Raw genomic sequence first — 18,244 nt, forward strand, 5'->3', positions numbered from 1 at the left:
TCTTGTTTTCAGCGATTTATTTATTGCCTTAATCCAGTCCTGCTAAGTTCTTAGTGCAAGTTCTCATTGGGCATTTTGTTCTTTGGTCCCTCCTGCCAAGTGGTAGTTCATAGAATCATAGAATTTACAGTACAGAAGGAGGCCATTCGGCCCATCAAGCCTGCACCGGCTCTTGGAAAGAGCACCCTACTTAAGCCCGCGCCTCCACCTTATCCCATAACACAATAAACCCAGCTCTCCTTTTTGGACACTAAGGGCAATTTATCATGGCCAATCCACCTAACCTGCACATCTTTGGACTGAGAGAGGAAACCGGAGCACCCGGAGGAAACCCATGCAGACACGGGGAGAACATGCAGACTCCGCACGGACAGTGACCCAATCCGGGAATCGAACCTGAGACCCTGGAGCTGTGAAGCAACTGTGCTAACCACTGTGCTACCGTGCTGCCCACACGGTAGTTGATGTATATCATTTAAGCACATTTTCTTTGCTATTTATTTTTCAAAAGTACTCCACCATGTGAGTTTTCCTTCTGACAATGACACATGCTGGAGCAGTGCATTATAAACTGCTCGTAGTATTCAGGTCAAGCAGCATCTGTGGTTAGAGAAACAAAGGGCGTAATTTAATGGCCTCACCACGCCTGACTTGGTGAAGCAACGAGGCTGCCAAATCTCGCAAGAGGCCTCTCGCTGGGCGAGATCCAGATTAACATATTTAAGTGAGCCATTAGGCTCATTCAAATGTCTGCGTCTGATTCTCTTGATCCGGAAGCTAATGGGCCTCTGGTTTACTAGTCCACTATTGTTACCAATACGCCATCACTTCCCCAATACTGAAATGAAAGGAGTTAATTGCTGTTTCACTGGGAAAGTGTGTTTGGGATCCAAGAGGGTAGAAAGGGAGGAAATGATAGAGCAGATGTTGCATTTTCTGTACTAGCCTGGGAAGGGAAGTGTTTGCTGGGGGGATAGATGTCATAGTGAATCATGTGAGAGGAGAGGGGAAAGATATGCTTGGTGATGACATCACTCTGAAGTTGGTGGAAATGTCAGCGGGTGATCTGTTGAAAGTGGAGGATGGTGAGGTGCCAGGACAAGGGAATCCTATCTAGGGAGGGAGGGGAAGGGGTGAGAACATAAATTTGTGAAATGGGGCAAATATTGTTGAGAGCTGTGAGAGCCACACTGGAGTAGAACCCCTGATTGAGGAAAAAGGAAGACATTGGAAGCACTTGTATAGACGGTGGCATCATCAGAACAGAGGTAATGGAAGCACTTCAAGAATGGAAGAGTCCACATCAAGCAGGGTGAGAGGAAGTGTAATCAAGGTAGCTGTTGCGAAACAATGTTGGGAGTTACTGAAACGTTTTAAGTTGGGGGCCAAAAGATAGGAAATTGTATCAGTATAATCATAGAAAACGAGGTGAGTAGCAGAACTGATACCAAAATTTCCTACATATCCCACAGAAAAATAGGTATGGCCATGACTCATATGGGTTCCCAAAAGTGACACCTTTTCTTTGGAGGAAGTGAGTGATGTCAAAAGAGAACTGTTCATTGTGAGAAAACGTTCAACTAGGTGGAGGGGGTGATTGTGGATAGGGACAGGCTGGGCCTCCATTTGAGGAAGATGGGCTTTCAGGCTGTTCTGGTTGGGGTGGTAATGCAGAGAGATTGGACGTACATGGTGAAAAGATGATGGTTAGGACCAGGAAATTTAAAGTGGCGGAGCGTGTCAGAAAAATAATGAATATAAATCTGAAAATTCTAGACAAGGGGAGAAATAAGTTTCATGGAGTAAGAATAGGCTGGAAATGATGGGCTGCCAGGACAGTCCTGTTTGTGGACCTTCGGAAGGGAGTTGAAGGGGACACTGAATTAGAAGTCTGGTTTGGAGAGGAGCAGTGACGAGAATGACAGAGAAGATGAGGTCAGTAACAGTCACGAAAACAATAGCTTTGTGTGAAGTTAGTGGAGTCATGGTCCGGGGGATATAAGCGGAAGTGTTGTATTCAGCCTCCCAAGGTCAAGGTCGGTTCAGCGAAAAACAGAGCAACCCTTGTCAACAGATTAATGACAATGTTACGGGTGAACCTGAAAGACCATAGTACTACAAGTTCAGAGGAAGGCAGGTTGGTGAGTGTTTTTTTTTAAATTTATTCATTCAATGTGGACATCACTGGCAAGGTCACAAATTATTGCCCATCCATAAATGCACTTGAGAAAGTGGTGAGCTGCCTTTTTGAACAATTCATGTGATCTACTGTGCTGTAAGGGAGGGTGCTCCAGGATTTTAACACAGCAACAGTGAAGGAATGGTGATATAATTCCAAGTCAGGATGTTGTGTCACTTGAAGAGGAACTTACAGTTATTTGGTGGTGTTTCCATGTGTCTACTGCCCTCCTCCTCCAAGGTGGTAGAAGTCACAGGTTTGGAAGGTTCTGTTGAAGGAGCCTTGGTGAGTTACTGCAGTGAATATTGTAGATGGTACACACTAATGCCACTGCGTAGAGAGTGAATGTTTAAGGAGATGGATAGCAGGCCACTCAATCAGACTGTTTGTCCTGGATGGTGTTGAACTTCTTGTGTATTGGTGGAGCTCCACTCATCTAGGTAAGTGGAGAGTATTCTATCACTGTCCTGACTTGTACATTGTAGATGGCGGACAGGTTTCAGGGGAGTCAGGAGGTGAGTTATTTGCCACAGAATTCCTTGCTTCAGATACTTACAGCTTTAGTATTCGAGTGGCTCATCCAGTTATGTTTTATTGTTAATGGTAACCTACCAGCATGTTTATGGTAGAGGATTCAGTATTGATAATACCATTGGACGTTATGGAGAGATGGTTAGAGATGGTCATTTCCTGGAATAGAAGAATGGAGGCAGCTGATACCACACTGGCAGTCAGGTGGGGTTCAGATGGAAAGCAAACTTGTAAAAGATGAGAAAGGGTCTTCTGTACTGGAGGTAGAATCCTGGTAAAAAAAAAGTAGACAGAAAGGTAATGAAAGAACTCACTACTGTGCTAAACTCAAAATTCATTGAGGTGGAGGCATAAGTGAATGAAGCTGAGGACTAATTGTTTGGGGTCAGAGAGAGAGAGGTAGCTAAAGGGATAGTGAAAACACAAAACAGGGCAAGATTAGAAGGAGAGAATGGGATTGGAGGAAAACAAAGAGGAAGAAGGATCCCAGAGGGACATTGGTATCCAAGAGTTGTTGAAGCTTGGAGTCCTTGACAGTTGAAAAGCAGTAAACAGTTTTTTATCTAAGCCAGATGAGACTAAAGGGGTTAATTTGCATTCTGACATCCTTCTTGTGGGAAATTCTCAAAGTAAAGGACCTCTGTCCCAGGGAATTAAATATCTTTAAGAATTCCTCTGTCATGTAGCCGGATGGAGTAAAACTGCGCTTACCATGCCAGAATATGGTAATCGTACCCTTTTCTGTGTTTTCACAATCCATTGACCTCCCTCGCTCTGACCCCAAACAATCAGTCCTTGGCTTCATTCCTTTGTACCTAAGCTTAAATCTCCAAAGTGCATGTTCTGTTTACAGCAGTGTGAGTAGCTCCACCTTTATAGCCTGTCTAAAATTTTAGCCTGTCTAAATTAAACCGTGCTAAATTGTGGGCAGTTTTTCATTGTGGATTTGTGCCTCCTGAGAGCTGAGTTCTTGCTGCCAAACTAATTTCATGTAATATCCCCTGCAGCTATCATTGAAGGAAAATCACCCTCCTGACATTCTCAGTTAGAATCAAATTCAGGATAGAGGGGCAATGTTCTCACTCATTTGGCATTCCACCTCCCCATATATCGTTCTTCATTCTCTATAATGTTATTTCAAAGAGCACTATGTCATGAAGACAATGATGACGAAATTAAACGGAAGAAAATATCAATTTGCACCTTTGAGTACAAAGATCCAATCAAAATCTGTTTTAAATGTTGCTTCAGTGCTTACCCCAGATGCTTGCTGGAATCAATGGGGACCCTGTCACTGTTGAAAGGAGTAAATCATAAAATTGATTTTGTTTTAAAAAGCTTAGAGAAATGGGAAATCAAAGTGATTTCAGCCCAGATAACATGGTGCTAGGATTTTAATTATAGTTTTATTGTCATTTTGCGTTCGGCTGAAAATGATAATTGCATACCTTTGTGATGAACTTTTGGCGTATACGGAACTAAACTTTTCACTGAACAGGTTTTTAAAAATATCTTTTTGACAATACAGCTCAGGCTGTAGTCACAGGTAAATCATACACATCTACACAAGGCTGAGGCTTGAAGGACTTTGACTGCATTCAGAAGTACTGTGGAACTGTGGTCAAACGTCGGCTTCTGTATGCGGAAGTGGAGTGCACCGAGCACAAGAAGTCAAGCAAGTGCTGGCAGCGACACTTGATTCACTATTAAACACTCCTTATAGGAAATATCTTTTTGTTGGATATAATGCCGATATACTACTTACTTCAGGGGCACTGATTGCTCCATGGCAGTTTTTTAACTTACTCTTTTTAAATTGCCAATATGTGGAGACCACAGTACAATAGCACACATGGTGATAGGTTCTCAATTCAGTTAATATGTCTAGAATTTAGTTTTCATTTTGAATTTCGTAATATGTATGATTTGATGCCTGGCTTTCAGTTTACTAGTACTGTGGCCATAACCTTCCACAAAATGTTCACTGATGTTTGATGTATCCAATAAAAAATGGTTTCAATTTTATTTCCTTCCCACTTTCAATGATTGCGGTGCCATTGTACTGGTGCAGGTTAATGCTGTTCCTTAGGAATACCATCTGCTGTAACTATATATACTTAATGTTGTAATGTCTGCAGTTACTGCCAAACTGCTCTCGGCAAATGTAAAAATGTCACACTTTTCATCATTGCCCTAATGTTCTCTGCCTTTAGTGAACTTCTCATACAAGCTTTATGGAGCAATTTGCTCCAACTTCGGTATAGCTCAAATGCAAAGCAATATGTAGAGGGCTTGATATTCAGTCTCCCATCGTATGTAAAAAATGTGTAATTATGTTCATTGTGTACATAGCATACAATGAGCAGAGGCTATAATTATAAAAAGCTACTTAAAAGTGTTAATATGCAATGTTCATATCATATTCTGTTTTATATCATGTTATAATAAATGGTCATGTTAAATTTGGTGATGGTATTTTAATATGCATTTATTGCTGATACATGCCAATAAGAAATATTACCTGCAAAAATATTTACTTGCATTGTAATGTTAAGCTACCAAACTTGATTTTTGACTATTCACAAATATTGAAAGTTTTTTCATTAAATCTTAAATCCTAAGTAATGTTGACTTCTCTCATTTTTCATTGCCTGTATTATTTTCATTGGAACAAAGCACATGTTTAAAGTTTCAATTTACGTTTCAACTCAAAGGACCATTATTTATGCATATTCAGTAAAGCTTAGAGATTGTTTTTCTCCATGTCAGTTGCTTTGGAGGCATTTTAGCTAAATTCATGAAGTTAGTGTTTGCCATTACTGTAACAGATAGCTTATTTATATATATATATATATATATATAGGTTGCCATTTCATATAATAAATATGTAATTGACAGAGGTGTTAATACCATGCCATCCAGGATAGTCTTTCAGATAGTTACATTGACCCTAGGGATTGACAGTCAATGTCTATTCTCTTCTACCAGCCCATAACTCTGACCACACTGTAATACAGGAACAACGAAAGGATCAAATCAGACATCCTGATAAGCAAATACATGTAGCCTGAGTCGTATGTTGAAACAAACCATTTAATAGTCATTTTCTCTATTTTAAATTGGGTTGTGAGTACTTGGTTAACAATAAATCTCAACAGTCCTTTGTCAAGTACAAAATTAGCAATAATTAGGGAGTAGCCTGCAAAACAAGTGAACATGCCAATCCCAATGAGACTAAATCTATCTTAAACTAATGAACTATGAGTTTTCTCCCTCTCTGGGAAAGACTTGAGCAACCCTCGACGCATTTTCTCTTCAGCATGGATTGATAGCGCAAATCGCTTTAATAATTTGACACAAATTAGTAATTCCACTAAAGAGCTATTAGAAGCTCAGTGTGCAAAATGGGTCAGTTTGTTCCAGGAAGACTTTTTTTTTCTGCGTCTACTCTCTGATTTCTAATTTGAACACTTTGTGCCTAAAGTAAAACAAACAGTTCTATTTCTCCTTCACTGTTATCCTATACTCTTGTAAGCAGAAAAAAAAAACAGAAATGCATTTTTCTGAAATTTAAAATAAGTTACTGAGAATTAAAGCATGAACAGGATCAGTCAAGCAATAGAAGCATTGTGATCATAACGAAAAAATTTGCAAAGCAGGTAGGGTGACTTCTCACAGACTATATGAATCTGTTCACTGACAGACCCATTAATCTCTGGAAATCTGTTCACAATTTCTCCCTGATTTCCAAAAGTAATGGAGTAAAGTTCAGAAGATCTGTCCATCCTCCTAACTCTACTGTTCCACTACTGGTTCGTTGTTTTTCCACTGCTGAATCTTCATATTTTAAGACTTTTACTGGAACACCAGACTAATCGTTTCCTTTTCCAGCCTAGAACCTTTTAACTCCAGGACTGTGTTTCATGATGAAAGTTTTCTGGAGACTTCTCCCTCTAGCTAAAGCTAGGAAAATCTTCCAGCCTCATTTGGCACAGTAGCACAATGGTTAGCCCTGCTGTCTCACAGCATCATACATCAGAATAGATCATGGAATTTACAGTGCAGAAGTAGGCCATTCGGCCTGTCGAGACTGCACCGGCTCTTGGAAAGAGCACCTTACCCAAGGTCAACACCCCCACCCTATCCCCATAACCCAGTAACCCCACCCAACACTAAGGGCAATTTTGGACACTAAGGGCAATTTATCATGGCCAATCCACCTAACCTGCACATCTTTGGACTGTGGGAGGAAATCGGAGTACACGGAGGAAACCCACGCACACACGGGGAGGATGTGCAGACTCCACACAGACAGTGACCCAAGCCGGAATCGAACCTTGGACCCTGGAGCTGTGAAGTAATTGTGCTATCCACAATGCTACCGTGCTGCCCAGGTGCTACCATCAGGCGCCTTGGTTCAATTCCAGTCCTGGGTAACTCTGCAAGGAGTATGCACATTCTCCCGCATCTGCATGGGTTTTCTCTGGATGTCCCGGTTTCTTCCCACAGTCCAATGATGTGCCGGTTAGGTAGCTTGGCCATGTTATATTTCCCCTTAGTGTCCAAAGATGTGTAAGTTATGTGGATTGGCCATGATCAATGCGCAGGGTTATGGGGAATGGAAATCTAGTTTGAGATGAAGAAAGTCTGACTCATTGTATCTGAAAGTAATGATGCAGTGATTAACTTAATGTCCCATGTGGCCAGATTATTTAAAGAAGAAGTGTTCCAGTTTAAAGTGGAGGAAAGTAGACTTGTGACTATTTCAAATATAAATTATGTGGATTTATTATTCAGAAAATATTTTAAGAAGGCATTATTTGACCAGTTTTAAAGTTGAATAGATTAATGGGCAATAAATTGCACTTCTTAAGTTTAAAAACTGGTAAAGGAATGGTTTATTGGTACAAAGCGATGGTCACGATATTATTAATGCTTTTAATTATGAATAGCTGCACAAATGTGTTTTTAAAATGTCTGACATTCCTGGCTAAGCAGAATTGAGTCTGGTTAGTGCTTGGATGGAAAATTGCCTGGGAATACTAGGTGCAAGGTTTTTGCTGCTTATAGAAGCTGCTTACAGCTCTGCACAATCATATTGCTGTTTAACCAGTAATCAGCCTTTTTGTTGCTCACTCCTATGTGTGCACATTCTCTTTCACTTTTGACCATTTCTTCGTTGCACATTTTTCTGCGACACAAACGGAAAAGGGGTCAAAGCAAAGTAGGAAAAAGAAAGCAGAAGAAGAACAAACATAAAATCCACAAAACAAGAAGCCTTTAAGTTAAGACAACCATAGCAGTCTGACACCCTGCACTGCAAGTACTCTTGTTTGATCTTAAGATCTAAACAGTACCTAATCATAAGTACATAATAAGAGACCGGTCTGAGCAGTACTTTGATGGGAGACTGCCTGGGACTGCCAGATCGTGCAGTCTTTGCATGTCGTTGGAGGCTGCTCGTTCTACTGTGTAGGTAAACTTCTGGTTCTTGGAACTTGTTACACAACAGACGTTGGCATGATGCTTTGTCTCCTCACCTGTCATAGCTGTTTGATTGGTCATGCCATGGAGTGTTACAAAGCTACCTAGCACCTTCAACAGATTTTCAAATCTGCTAAGGTTGATTTCATATCAGTTGCCCATTCCCACACAAGTCAAATTGGGGGCACTCCAACTCCAAAGAGTACCATGTTTAGCTTGGTGTTTCCCTCCTCGCAAAGTTAAGCACTCACTAGTTGGAGAGCAGAAGCCTGGAATTTCTCATGTGGCGTAGAATAGGCAGTATAACTGTACTTAGCCACATTGCATTGGGCCTTTCGTAGGAATGTTTTTGGAATTACTTTTATCCATTAATGCAGACTTTAATACTGAATTTGGATTGGGCATCTTCAATGTTAAACAACTGTAGTGCAATTATAAAGTACGTGGAAATGGATAATGAAGCTTGTAATACCCTATTTATGATGCCCTTAATAAAGCTGTACCTTTTCAGTGCAATTTGTCTTCCACCCACACTCTAGTACCATTCTGCACTTTGGGTTCTAACTCTAATTTCTTGTGGGGTTCAGACATTATGATTCTTCGCAAAACCTATGCTGCAGAATTCCTCTCTCAAATAGAACTGAGAAATGGTCTGTGGGAGATATCGTTATGCAGTTTTTGGAAAGTAAAAATATTGTGTGTCATTCACGGTGGTAGAAAAATCCTAGATAAACTCAGTCCCAGAGTTTTTCTCCTGCAGTTGTCCCCTGGTCTGTTTTAGGGATAATGGAACATAAATTGCCTCAAAACAATGAGGAAGATCACATAAAAAGATGAGCAAGAGAAACAAAATGCTGGGAATACTGGCAGCATCAGTTGCGAGAAAACAGTTGGACTATTTCAGATCATTAATGACCTTTCATCAGGACTGGAATATGTTAGATATACAAAAGAGTTTAAACAAGTATAGAGAAAGAGGGAGGGAAAGGAAGAATAAAAGGGGGAAGGTATGTGAATGGCAGGAGCTATTAAATGACAAAAACGGAATGCTGGTGCAAGGCAAAAAGACATGATCATGGGACAAGTCACGAGACAAAAGATGCAACAGCCGATTCATCGGCAACAGCTGCTGTCTAAATAAATAGAGGAAGTGGTTATAATCTGATGAACACTACTGCCTTCTAGACTCAACATTAAGTATTTAAATTGAAAGATCTGGTGCTATTTCCCAAGCTTACATTGAGTTTCATTGGAACAATCTAGGAAGCCAAGATTAGAGTGATGGTGCAGAGAATAAAGTGGGAAACAAATTTTTTTTAATGTATTTAATTACAAACATGTATCAAAACAGGTTACAGCGAATAAACATCCCGAGAAACATACTCCCAACAATCAACTATACAGTCTACACAGATTCTTCCACATTTTCATCCCCCCCACCCCCGACAAACAGCTCCTCAAACACGGACACAAACATCCCCCACCTTTCCTCAAAACCCCCCTGAAGATACCCTTACCTCATACTTTATTTTCTCTAACTGCAGGAAGTCGTACAGATCACCCAACCAAGCCGCTACCCCTGGTGGCGATGCCGACCACCACTCTAGCAAAATTCGCCGCCGTGCAATCAGAGAGGCGAGGGCCACAACATCAGCCTTCCTCCTCTCCATGAACGTCGGCTTCTCTGAAACTCCAAATATCCACACCTCCTCCACTATCCCGCCCAGAATCTTCCCAATTTTTTGCAACCCCAAAACATGTGCATGTGATTCGCTGGCCCCCGCCCACACCACTCACACTCATCTGCTACCCCCTGAAAGAACCCACTCATTCTCGCCCGAGTCATATGCACCCTGTGCACCACCTTAAACTGTTATCAGGCTCATCCTTGCACAAGAGGAGGTCCCGTTTACCCTACGTAGTGCCTCACCCAATACTCCCCAATTTATCTTCCCTCCCAACTCCGCTTCCCATTTCTCCTTGATCTCCCCCACCCGCTCGCCTCCCTGCTCCCCCAGCCACTTGTATATATCCCCAATTCTTCCCTCCCCTTGCACATCCGGAAGCAGCAGTCACTCCAGCAGGGTGAATTCCAGCAACCAAGGGAACCCCCTCCAGACCTTTCTCGCAAAGTCCCTAACCTGCAGATACCTGAACTCGCTCCCCCCTCGGCAGCTCTATCCTCTCCTTTAGCTCCTCCAGACTGGTGAACCCTTCCTCCAGATACAGATCCCTCACCTTGACCAGTCCCACGTCCCTCCAGCTCCTGTATACACTATCCATCCCCCCCCCCCCCCCCCCAGCTCAAACCCATGATTTGCACACAGCGGTGTTAGCACCGACATCCCTTCCATCCTAAAATGTCTCCTCAACTGATTTCATGGCCGGGATTCTCCGATCCCAGGAGCCATTGAAATCTGCCCCCCCCCCCCAGCGATTCTCCACACTCAACGGGCCGAGTGCCGCCGGCATCGTTTACAACAGGTCCTACCCGGCGGGGCCTTGGGGTTCTTGCTGCGGGGGCCATCCTGGTGAGGGGGCGGGGGGGGATGCTACCCTGGGGGGGCTCCACGATGGCCAGGCCCGTGATTGGGGCCTACCGATCAGTGGGCAGGCTAAGTCCGGGGGAGGGCCTATGTTCCTCTGCGCCGGGCCCCTATAGGGCTGCGCCATATTGCCCGGGGGCTGACGCGGGGCCGGGAACCCATGCGCGGACCCTCAGCGGCTGTGGCTTGCATGCACGGACCCGCACCGGCCTGGCGCGCATGCGCGGACCCGCGTCGGCCGTGGCGCACCGACTTTCGGTGCCGGAGCAGCGCACAGCACTCTGGCGCTGTACTAGCCCCCTAGGAAGGGGTGAATACCTGGGCCTGGAGGCCCATTGACACCGGCGACGCTCGCGCCTGTTTTGACGCCAGCGTCAAAACTTGGCCGGGAATTCTGAGAATCTAGCCCATATCTTCGTTATGGAGTGCACCACCGGGCTCCCTGAATACCTACTCGGAGCAATTGACAACGCTGCCGTCACCATAGCCTTCAAACTAGACCCTTTACAAGATTCCTCCTCCATCCTAACCCACTCTTCTCCTTCTCACCATCACCGCACCTTGTCCACATTCACCGCCCAATAATAATGAAGCAAGTTTGGCAACTGCTGTAAGTGGGAAACATTTTTGGTGGTGCTAATTTCATTATCCTGAATTGTATTTGAAGTAATGTCTTCAATTCAATTGAAAAGATGAGATTGTTGTAAGGTGGGAAAAGACTGAATGTTAAAATGTGCAAGAAAGGTAATCACCATTCATAGCACAGTATTGAGTATCATTTGCAACTCCTCAGATACTGAAGCTGTCCATGCCCATATGCATTGAGACCTGGGTAACATTCAGGCTTGAATTGATAAGTAGGAAGTGATGTGTTGAGTGCTCTGGATCCGTGGAACACATAGAACATAGAAAATAGAACATAGAAAATACAGCACAGAACAGGCCCTTCGGCCCACGATGTTTTGCCGCACCTTTGTCCTAGATTAATCATAGATTATCATTGATTTTACAGTGCAGAAGGAGGCCATTCGGCCCCCTGAGTCTGCACCGGCTCTTGGAAAGAGCACGCTACCCAAACTCAACACCTCCACCTAACACCAAGGGCAATTTTGGACACTAAGGACAATTTATCATGGCCAATCCACCTACCCTGCACACCTTTGGACTGTGGGAGGAAACCGGAGCACCCGGAGGAAACCCACGCAGACACGGGGAGGACGTGCAGACTCCGCACAGACAGTGACCCAAGCCGGAATCGAACCTGGGACCCTGGAACTGTGAAGCAATTGTGCTATCCACAATGCTACCGTGCTGCCCTTAAGAACAAATAAATCTACACTATCATTTTACCGTAATCCATGTACCTATCCAATAGCTGCTTGAAGGTCCCTAATGTTTCCGACTCAACTACTTCCACAGGCAGTGCATTCCATGCCCCCACTACTCTCTGGGTAAAGAACCTACCTCTGATATCCCTCCTATATCTTCCACCTTTCACCTTAAATTTATGTCCCCTTGTAATGGTTTGTTCCACCCGGGGAAAAAGTCTCTGACTGTCTACTCTATCTATTCCCCTGATCATCTTATAAGCCTCTATCAAGTCGCCCCTCATCCTTCTCCGTTCTAATGAGAAAAGGCCTAGCACCCTCAACCTTTCCTCGTAAGACCTACTCTCCATTCCAGGTAACATCCTGGTAAATCTTCTTTGCACCTTTTCCAAAGCTTCCACATCCTTCCTAAAATGAGGTGACCAGAACTGTACACAGTACTCCAAATGTGGCATCATCACCTCACGGCTCTTAAATTCAATCCCTCTGTTAATGAACGCAAGCACACCATAGGCCTTCTTCACAGCTCTATCCACTTGAGTGGCAACCTTCAAAGATGTATGAACATAGACCCCAAGATCTCTCTGCTCCTCCACATTGCCAAGAACTCTACCATTAACCCTGTATTCCGCATTCATATTTGTCCTTCCAAAATGGACAACCTCACACTTTTCAGGGTTAAACTCCATCTGCCACTTCTCAGCCCAGCTCTGCATCCTATCTATGTCTCTTTGCAGCCGACAACAGCCCTCCTTACTATCCACAACTCCACCAATCTTCGTATCGTCTGCAAATTTACTGACCCACCCTTCAGGCCACCCATACAGGCCACCAACACTTAAAATAGTACAACACTATTTTATTAAGTTAGAAACTGTTGAACATACTTTCACTGTGGGTTAACATGATGTTAGATTAAACTAAAGACCTATGCCTGTCCTAACCAGTCTATGCACTCAGCACACGGTGAAGATCTGTGCTGTAAGCTCTGTCCTTCTAGGAGGCTGCATCCCGAATGAGCGGGAACTCTGATGCCCCCTGTCTTTATAGTGAGTGTGCTCTAACTGGTGATTGGCTGCGGTGTTGTGTGTGTTGATTGGTCCCGCTGTGTGTCCATCAGTGTGTATCTGCACCATGATATACAGGTATATATTATGACAGGAAGTAACATTGGCGCCACACAAGTACCAGGTTGTGACTTATTTCCTTCACGACAGAATCTAACCATTTTCCCACGACATTTGGCAGCATTGCCATCACTGAATCGCTTTGACCAGAAATTTGATTTGACCAGCCATAAAAACACTGTGACTACAAGAGCAGGGCAGAGCTTTTTCTTTACTCATTCATGGGATGTCGGTGTCATTTTGATTGCCTTTGTAGGCTATTTCAGAGGGCATTTTAAGAATCAACCACATTCCTGTGGGTTTGGAGTCACATGTAGGCCAGACCTGGTATGGATGGCAGATTTCCTTCCCTCAAGGGTATCCCCTGTCTATCATCTACAAGGTGCAAGTCTGGACTGTAATGGAATATTCTCCACTTGCCTAGATGAGTGCAACTGCTATAACACTCAATCTCAAGACCATCAAGAACAAAAGCAGCCCTCTTGATCTGCTCTCCATCCACCATCTTAAATGTTCACTCCTCGCACCACCAGCGATTCACAGTTGCAGCGGTGTGCACCATCTCCCAAGATTCACTGCAGCAACTCGCATCTTCCATTCTTGTGACTTCTACCATCCAGAAGATCAAGGGCAGCAGATGTCTGGGAACACCAGCACCTCCAAGTTCTCAAAGACGCGCACAATTCTAACCTGGAACTATATCGCCATTCCATCACTGTCGCTGGATGAAAAAAATCTCGAACTCCCTAACAGCATCATGGGTGTACCTACAGCAGTTCAGGAAGATGATTCACCACCAGCTTCTAAAGGGCAATTAGGGATGGGCAACACATGCCAGCCATGCTAGTGATTCCCGCATCCTGTGAATGAACTTTAAAAGGAAATAAGTTCCTTTGACAAGGTGCCACACAAAAGGTTGCTGCATAAGATAAAGATGCATGGCATTAAGGGGAAAGTAGTAGCATGGATAGAGGATTGGTTAATTAATAGAAAGCAAAGAGTGGGGATTAATGGGTGTTTCTCTGGTAGGCAATCAGTAGCTAGTGGTGTCCCTCAGGGATCAGTGTTGGGCCCACAACTGTTCACAATTTACATAGATGATTTGGAGTTGGGGACCAAGGGCAATGTGTCCAAGTTTGCAGACGACACTAAGATAAGTGGTAAAGCAAAAGGTGCAGAGGATACTAGAAGTCTGCAGAGGGATTTGGATAAGCTAAGTGAATGGGCTAGGGTCTGGCAGATGGAATACAATGTTGACAAATGTGAGGTTATCCATTTTGGTAGGAATAACAGCAAAAGGGATTATTATTTAAATGATAAAATATTAAAACGTGCTGCTGTGCAGAGAGACCTGGGTGTGCTAGTGCATGAGTCGCAAAAAAGTTGGTTTACAGATGCAACTTACAGATGCAACAGGTGATTAAGAAGGCAAATGGAATTTTGTCCTTCATTGCTAGAGGGATGGAGTTTAAGACTAGGGAGGTTGTGCTGCAATTGTATAAGGTGTTAGTGAGGCCACACCTGGAGTATTGTTCAGTTTTGGTCTCCTTACTTGAGAAAGGACGTACTGGCACTGGAGGGTGTGCAGAGGAGATTCACTAGGTTAATCCCAGAGCTGAAGGGGTTGGATTACGAGGAGAGGTTGAGTAGACTGGGACTGTACTCATTGGAATTTAGAAGGATGAGGGGGGATCTTATAGAAACATATAAAATTATGAAGGTTGTTTCCATTGGCGGGTGAAAGCAGAACTAGGGGGTATAGCCTCAAAATAAGGGGAAGTAGATTTAGGACTGAGTTTAGGAGGAACTTCTTCACCCAAAGGGTTGTGAATCTATGGAATTCCTTGCCCAGTGAAGCAGTAGAAGCTCCTTCATTAAATGTTTTTAAGATAAAGATAGATAGTTTTTTGAAGAATAAAGGGATTAAGGGTTATGGTGTTCGGGCCGGAAAGTGGAGCTGAGTCCACAAAAGATCAGCCAAGATCTCATTGAATGGTGGAGCAGGCCCAAGGGGCCAGATGGCCTACTCCTGCCCCTAGTTCTTATGTTCTTATGTTCTAAATTGACAAATCGAGCAACAGGCAAAATATGGCATGAGTGCCATCATTGCGCTCTGATGCATGTCCAGAGAATGCATTGATCTTTTATGTTGGGATATAGAGCTGAGATGTTACTTCATTGATGATTGGCTCAGTGAAGTGATCAGCTTCTGTTTCTCATCAGTTTGGAGGGTGTAGTCTTGACACACCGATGCCAGCCGAGCAGTTGCCATTGGATGGTTTTGGCTGTGTTGGAGTTTATCTCCATATTGCCGCCTTCAGACAGAGTGGGGAGAGCAAAGATATGAACATTGTGACATGATGTTATGATGCTGTTTCTTCCAACTTCAGTAGCACGCAGTGTGCATTTCATTATTGTCTGCCTCTGTAGTGGGTCGTGCAATACTCAGGTCGCAGCCAATATTTGATAAATGCTCTTTCTCTGATAGCTTTTATTATTTTATTCAGAATAATTTCATGGCACAGTTTGTCTTTTGTTTAAATTTTTACTAAGAAGACCAGGGAATGGAAATTAAAGTTGCACAAAGCAAATACATGAAGGATAAATGATTTGTCGATGGGTTAAATTCAAATGAATTTCTAAAGGAACCGTCGTAATTAATGGAAGCCTCTTTTCACAAGACTTTCTTGTATCTCCTTTGTTCTAATCCATGTATTTGTATCCTCACAGCTGACATCTCAAAATATATTTCTCAACAATCTCACCCATTTCCACCACCCATAGATTGCAAGACATCTAAATTGACAAGTCCTGTTTCCTCACCTTCATTGCCTTTATCCTAGCCAGGTTGCTCTGGTTTCTCAGATTCCTGTAAATTAAGATTTGATCCACCTTATTAAACCTTTCCATACATTGCCACTTCCTTCATTCACCATTTCCTCCAACCCTATTTCTTTGTGCACCTCCTCCAACATAGGCCTACTCATGAGAGTGGATTGGAGAGTGAATCAAGAGAGCATGAGACAGCTCACAAGGAGGGGATGAATTTGAAAAGAGCGAGTCATGGGGTGGAACTGCAAGGTTATGATGATTTTTTTTAAATAATCTTTATTAGTGTCACAAGTAGGCTTACATTAACACTGCAGTGAAGTTACTGTGAAAATCCCCTAGTCGCCACACTCTGGCACCTGTTTGGGTACACCGAAGGAGAATTCAGAATTACCAAACAGCACACCTATCGGGACTTGTGGGAGGAAACTGGAGCACCCGGAGGAAACCCACGCAAACACGGGGAGAATGCGCAGACTCCGCACAGACAGTAACCCAAGCCGGGAATCGAACCTGGGACCCTGGATAACAACTGTGATTTAAGATCGGGGTGATTGTGAGACTTTAGTGTTTGGTTTAGTTAGGTGTAAAAGGTAGGAGGTGAGGTAGCTGCATGCATGGTTTTTATCATTGAGGTGAAGAACTCCTCACACTTCGATTTGGAAATCAGGGTGGAAAAGGCAGGAGTAAGGAGCTACGTGGTACCTGAGGCTGACAAAAGAGGTTATAGTGAGGAATCAGCATGACATCTAACTGATGGCAGACAGCATTTCAAATGAGAGAGGTATAGAACTAGGTCAAAGTGGTATACTATGTAAAACTTGAGTGAAGCGTTATAAATTGATAAGTAAATTACTCCAAAAATTATTTGACTTCTCAACGACAGAGCTAAAATAAAGTTGGAACATGAGCTGCATTGACTTCAATCAAATCATTATTTTTGCCAATATGTTTGAGAGCCTAATGTTACTTACCAAGGCTGTTTTTATATTTCCAATGCTGCTGCCAAAGGGTTGAGGCATTTCAAACTCTCTTTCATGTAGGATGTCAGCAGATGGCACAGATTTTCATTTCATTGCTCTGGGCTGCTTTGTAACTGGGTCACAGAGATGAAAGCATGTTGGGTCATTTGTTAATGCTTTTGATAATTTAACTTCAGAGAAATTGAAATGCATGAACGTTGTACATCTTATTTCCTTTCTGTTGTATTCTGCAACTCAGTCACCCAATATCTGTACTGGCATGGAAATCACTGATATTGGATGCTTCTTTTCATCTGCTAGTTTTTAATCTTAAATTACCATCAGCGCCAAACACATCGGGCGCGATTCTCCACTCCCATGCCGGTTGGGAGAATCGCCTGGGCCGTCAAAATTTCCGGAGACGCCGGTCTCACGTGATTCTCCCAAGCGGCAGGAACGGCCCGGACATGTTTCGCAGGCCGGAGAATCGCCGGAGACACCCAAAATGGCGATTCTCCGGCACCCCCGCTATTCTGAGGCCCGGATGGGCCGAGCGGCCAGGCCAAAACGGCGGGTTCCCCCCGGAGCCGTCCACACCTGGTCGCTGCAGTCGTGGGTGCTGCGTGAACGCTGGGGGGGTGGCCTATGGGGGGGCGAGAGGGAATCCTGCACCGGGCTTCACCTGGAATTGGGGTGGCCCGCGATCGGTGCCCACCAATCGTCGGGCTGTCTTCTCTGAAGGGGGACCTCATTCCTTCCGCGGCCCCGCTAGATCCGTCCCCCATCTTCTTGCGGGGCGGACTTAGAGAGGACGGCAACCACGCATGCGCGGGTTGGTGCCGGCCAACCCGCGCATGCGCGGATGACGTCCGTTATGCGGCGCTGGCCGCGTCATCTATGCGGCGTCGCTTTTACGCGGGCGACAAGGCCTGGCGCGTGTAGATGACGCAGCCCCGATACTGGCCCATTGTCAGGGCCTGAATCGGTCGGGACCGGGGCCGTTCTGCGCCATCGTGAACCTCGACGGCATTCACGACGGCGCGGCCATTTCGGCGTGGGAGTGGAGAATCCCGCCCAGCCTCTCCAGTTCTCACCAAAAACCCAGTCAATATCTAATGTGTCCTTGGTATAACAAATATAATGAAGTGTGCTGTCATAACATGATACCAAAGTAACATTACACTCGGAATGGAGGAAGAATAATGTGAATAGTTATAATCGGAACATTTTGAAATTCAGGCTGGCTCCTTTACTACCT

At 44.0% G+C, this 18,244-nt stretch overlaps 1 protein-coding gene across 12 annotated transcripts in view; it reads left to right on the forward strand.

Annotated features, from left to right (window-relative positions):
- plekha5 (pleckstrin homology domain containing, family A member 5) overlaps positions 1 to 5,331 on the forward strand; it is a 525,939-nt gene extending 520,608 nt beyond the window's left edge. For 11 of the 12 annotated variants that reach the window (XM_072471741.1, XM_072471738.1, XM_072471742.1 and 8 more), the window contains one exon: positions 4,239 to 5,331. In XM_072471741.1, coding sequence (XP_072327842.1) covers positions 4,239 to 4,285 — 47 coding nt within the window. In that variant the 3' untranslated portion in view covers positions 4,286 to 5,331. Of the gene's footprint in view, positions 1 to 12 lie in introns of all 12 variants that reach the window. The other variant, XM_072471740.1, reaches the window with a different exon arrangement.
- Positions 5,332 to 18,244: the final 12,913 nt, after the last annotated feature.

This window comes from Scyliorhinus torazame, chromosome 13 (genome assembly GCF_047496885.1).
Source record: "Scyliorhinus torazame isolate Kashiwa2021f chromosome 13, sScyTor2.1, whole genome shotgun sequence".
Classification (NCBI taxonomy): domain Eukaryota; kingdom Metazoa; phylum Chordata; class Chondrichthyes; order Carcharhiniformes; family Scyliorhinidae; genus Scyliorhinus; species Scyliorhinus torazame.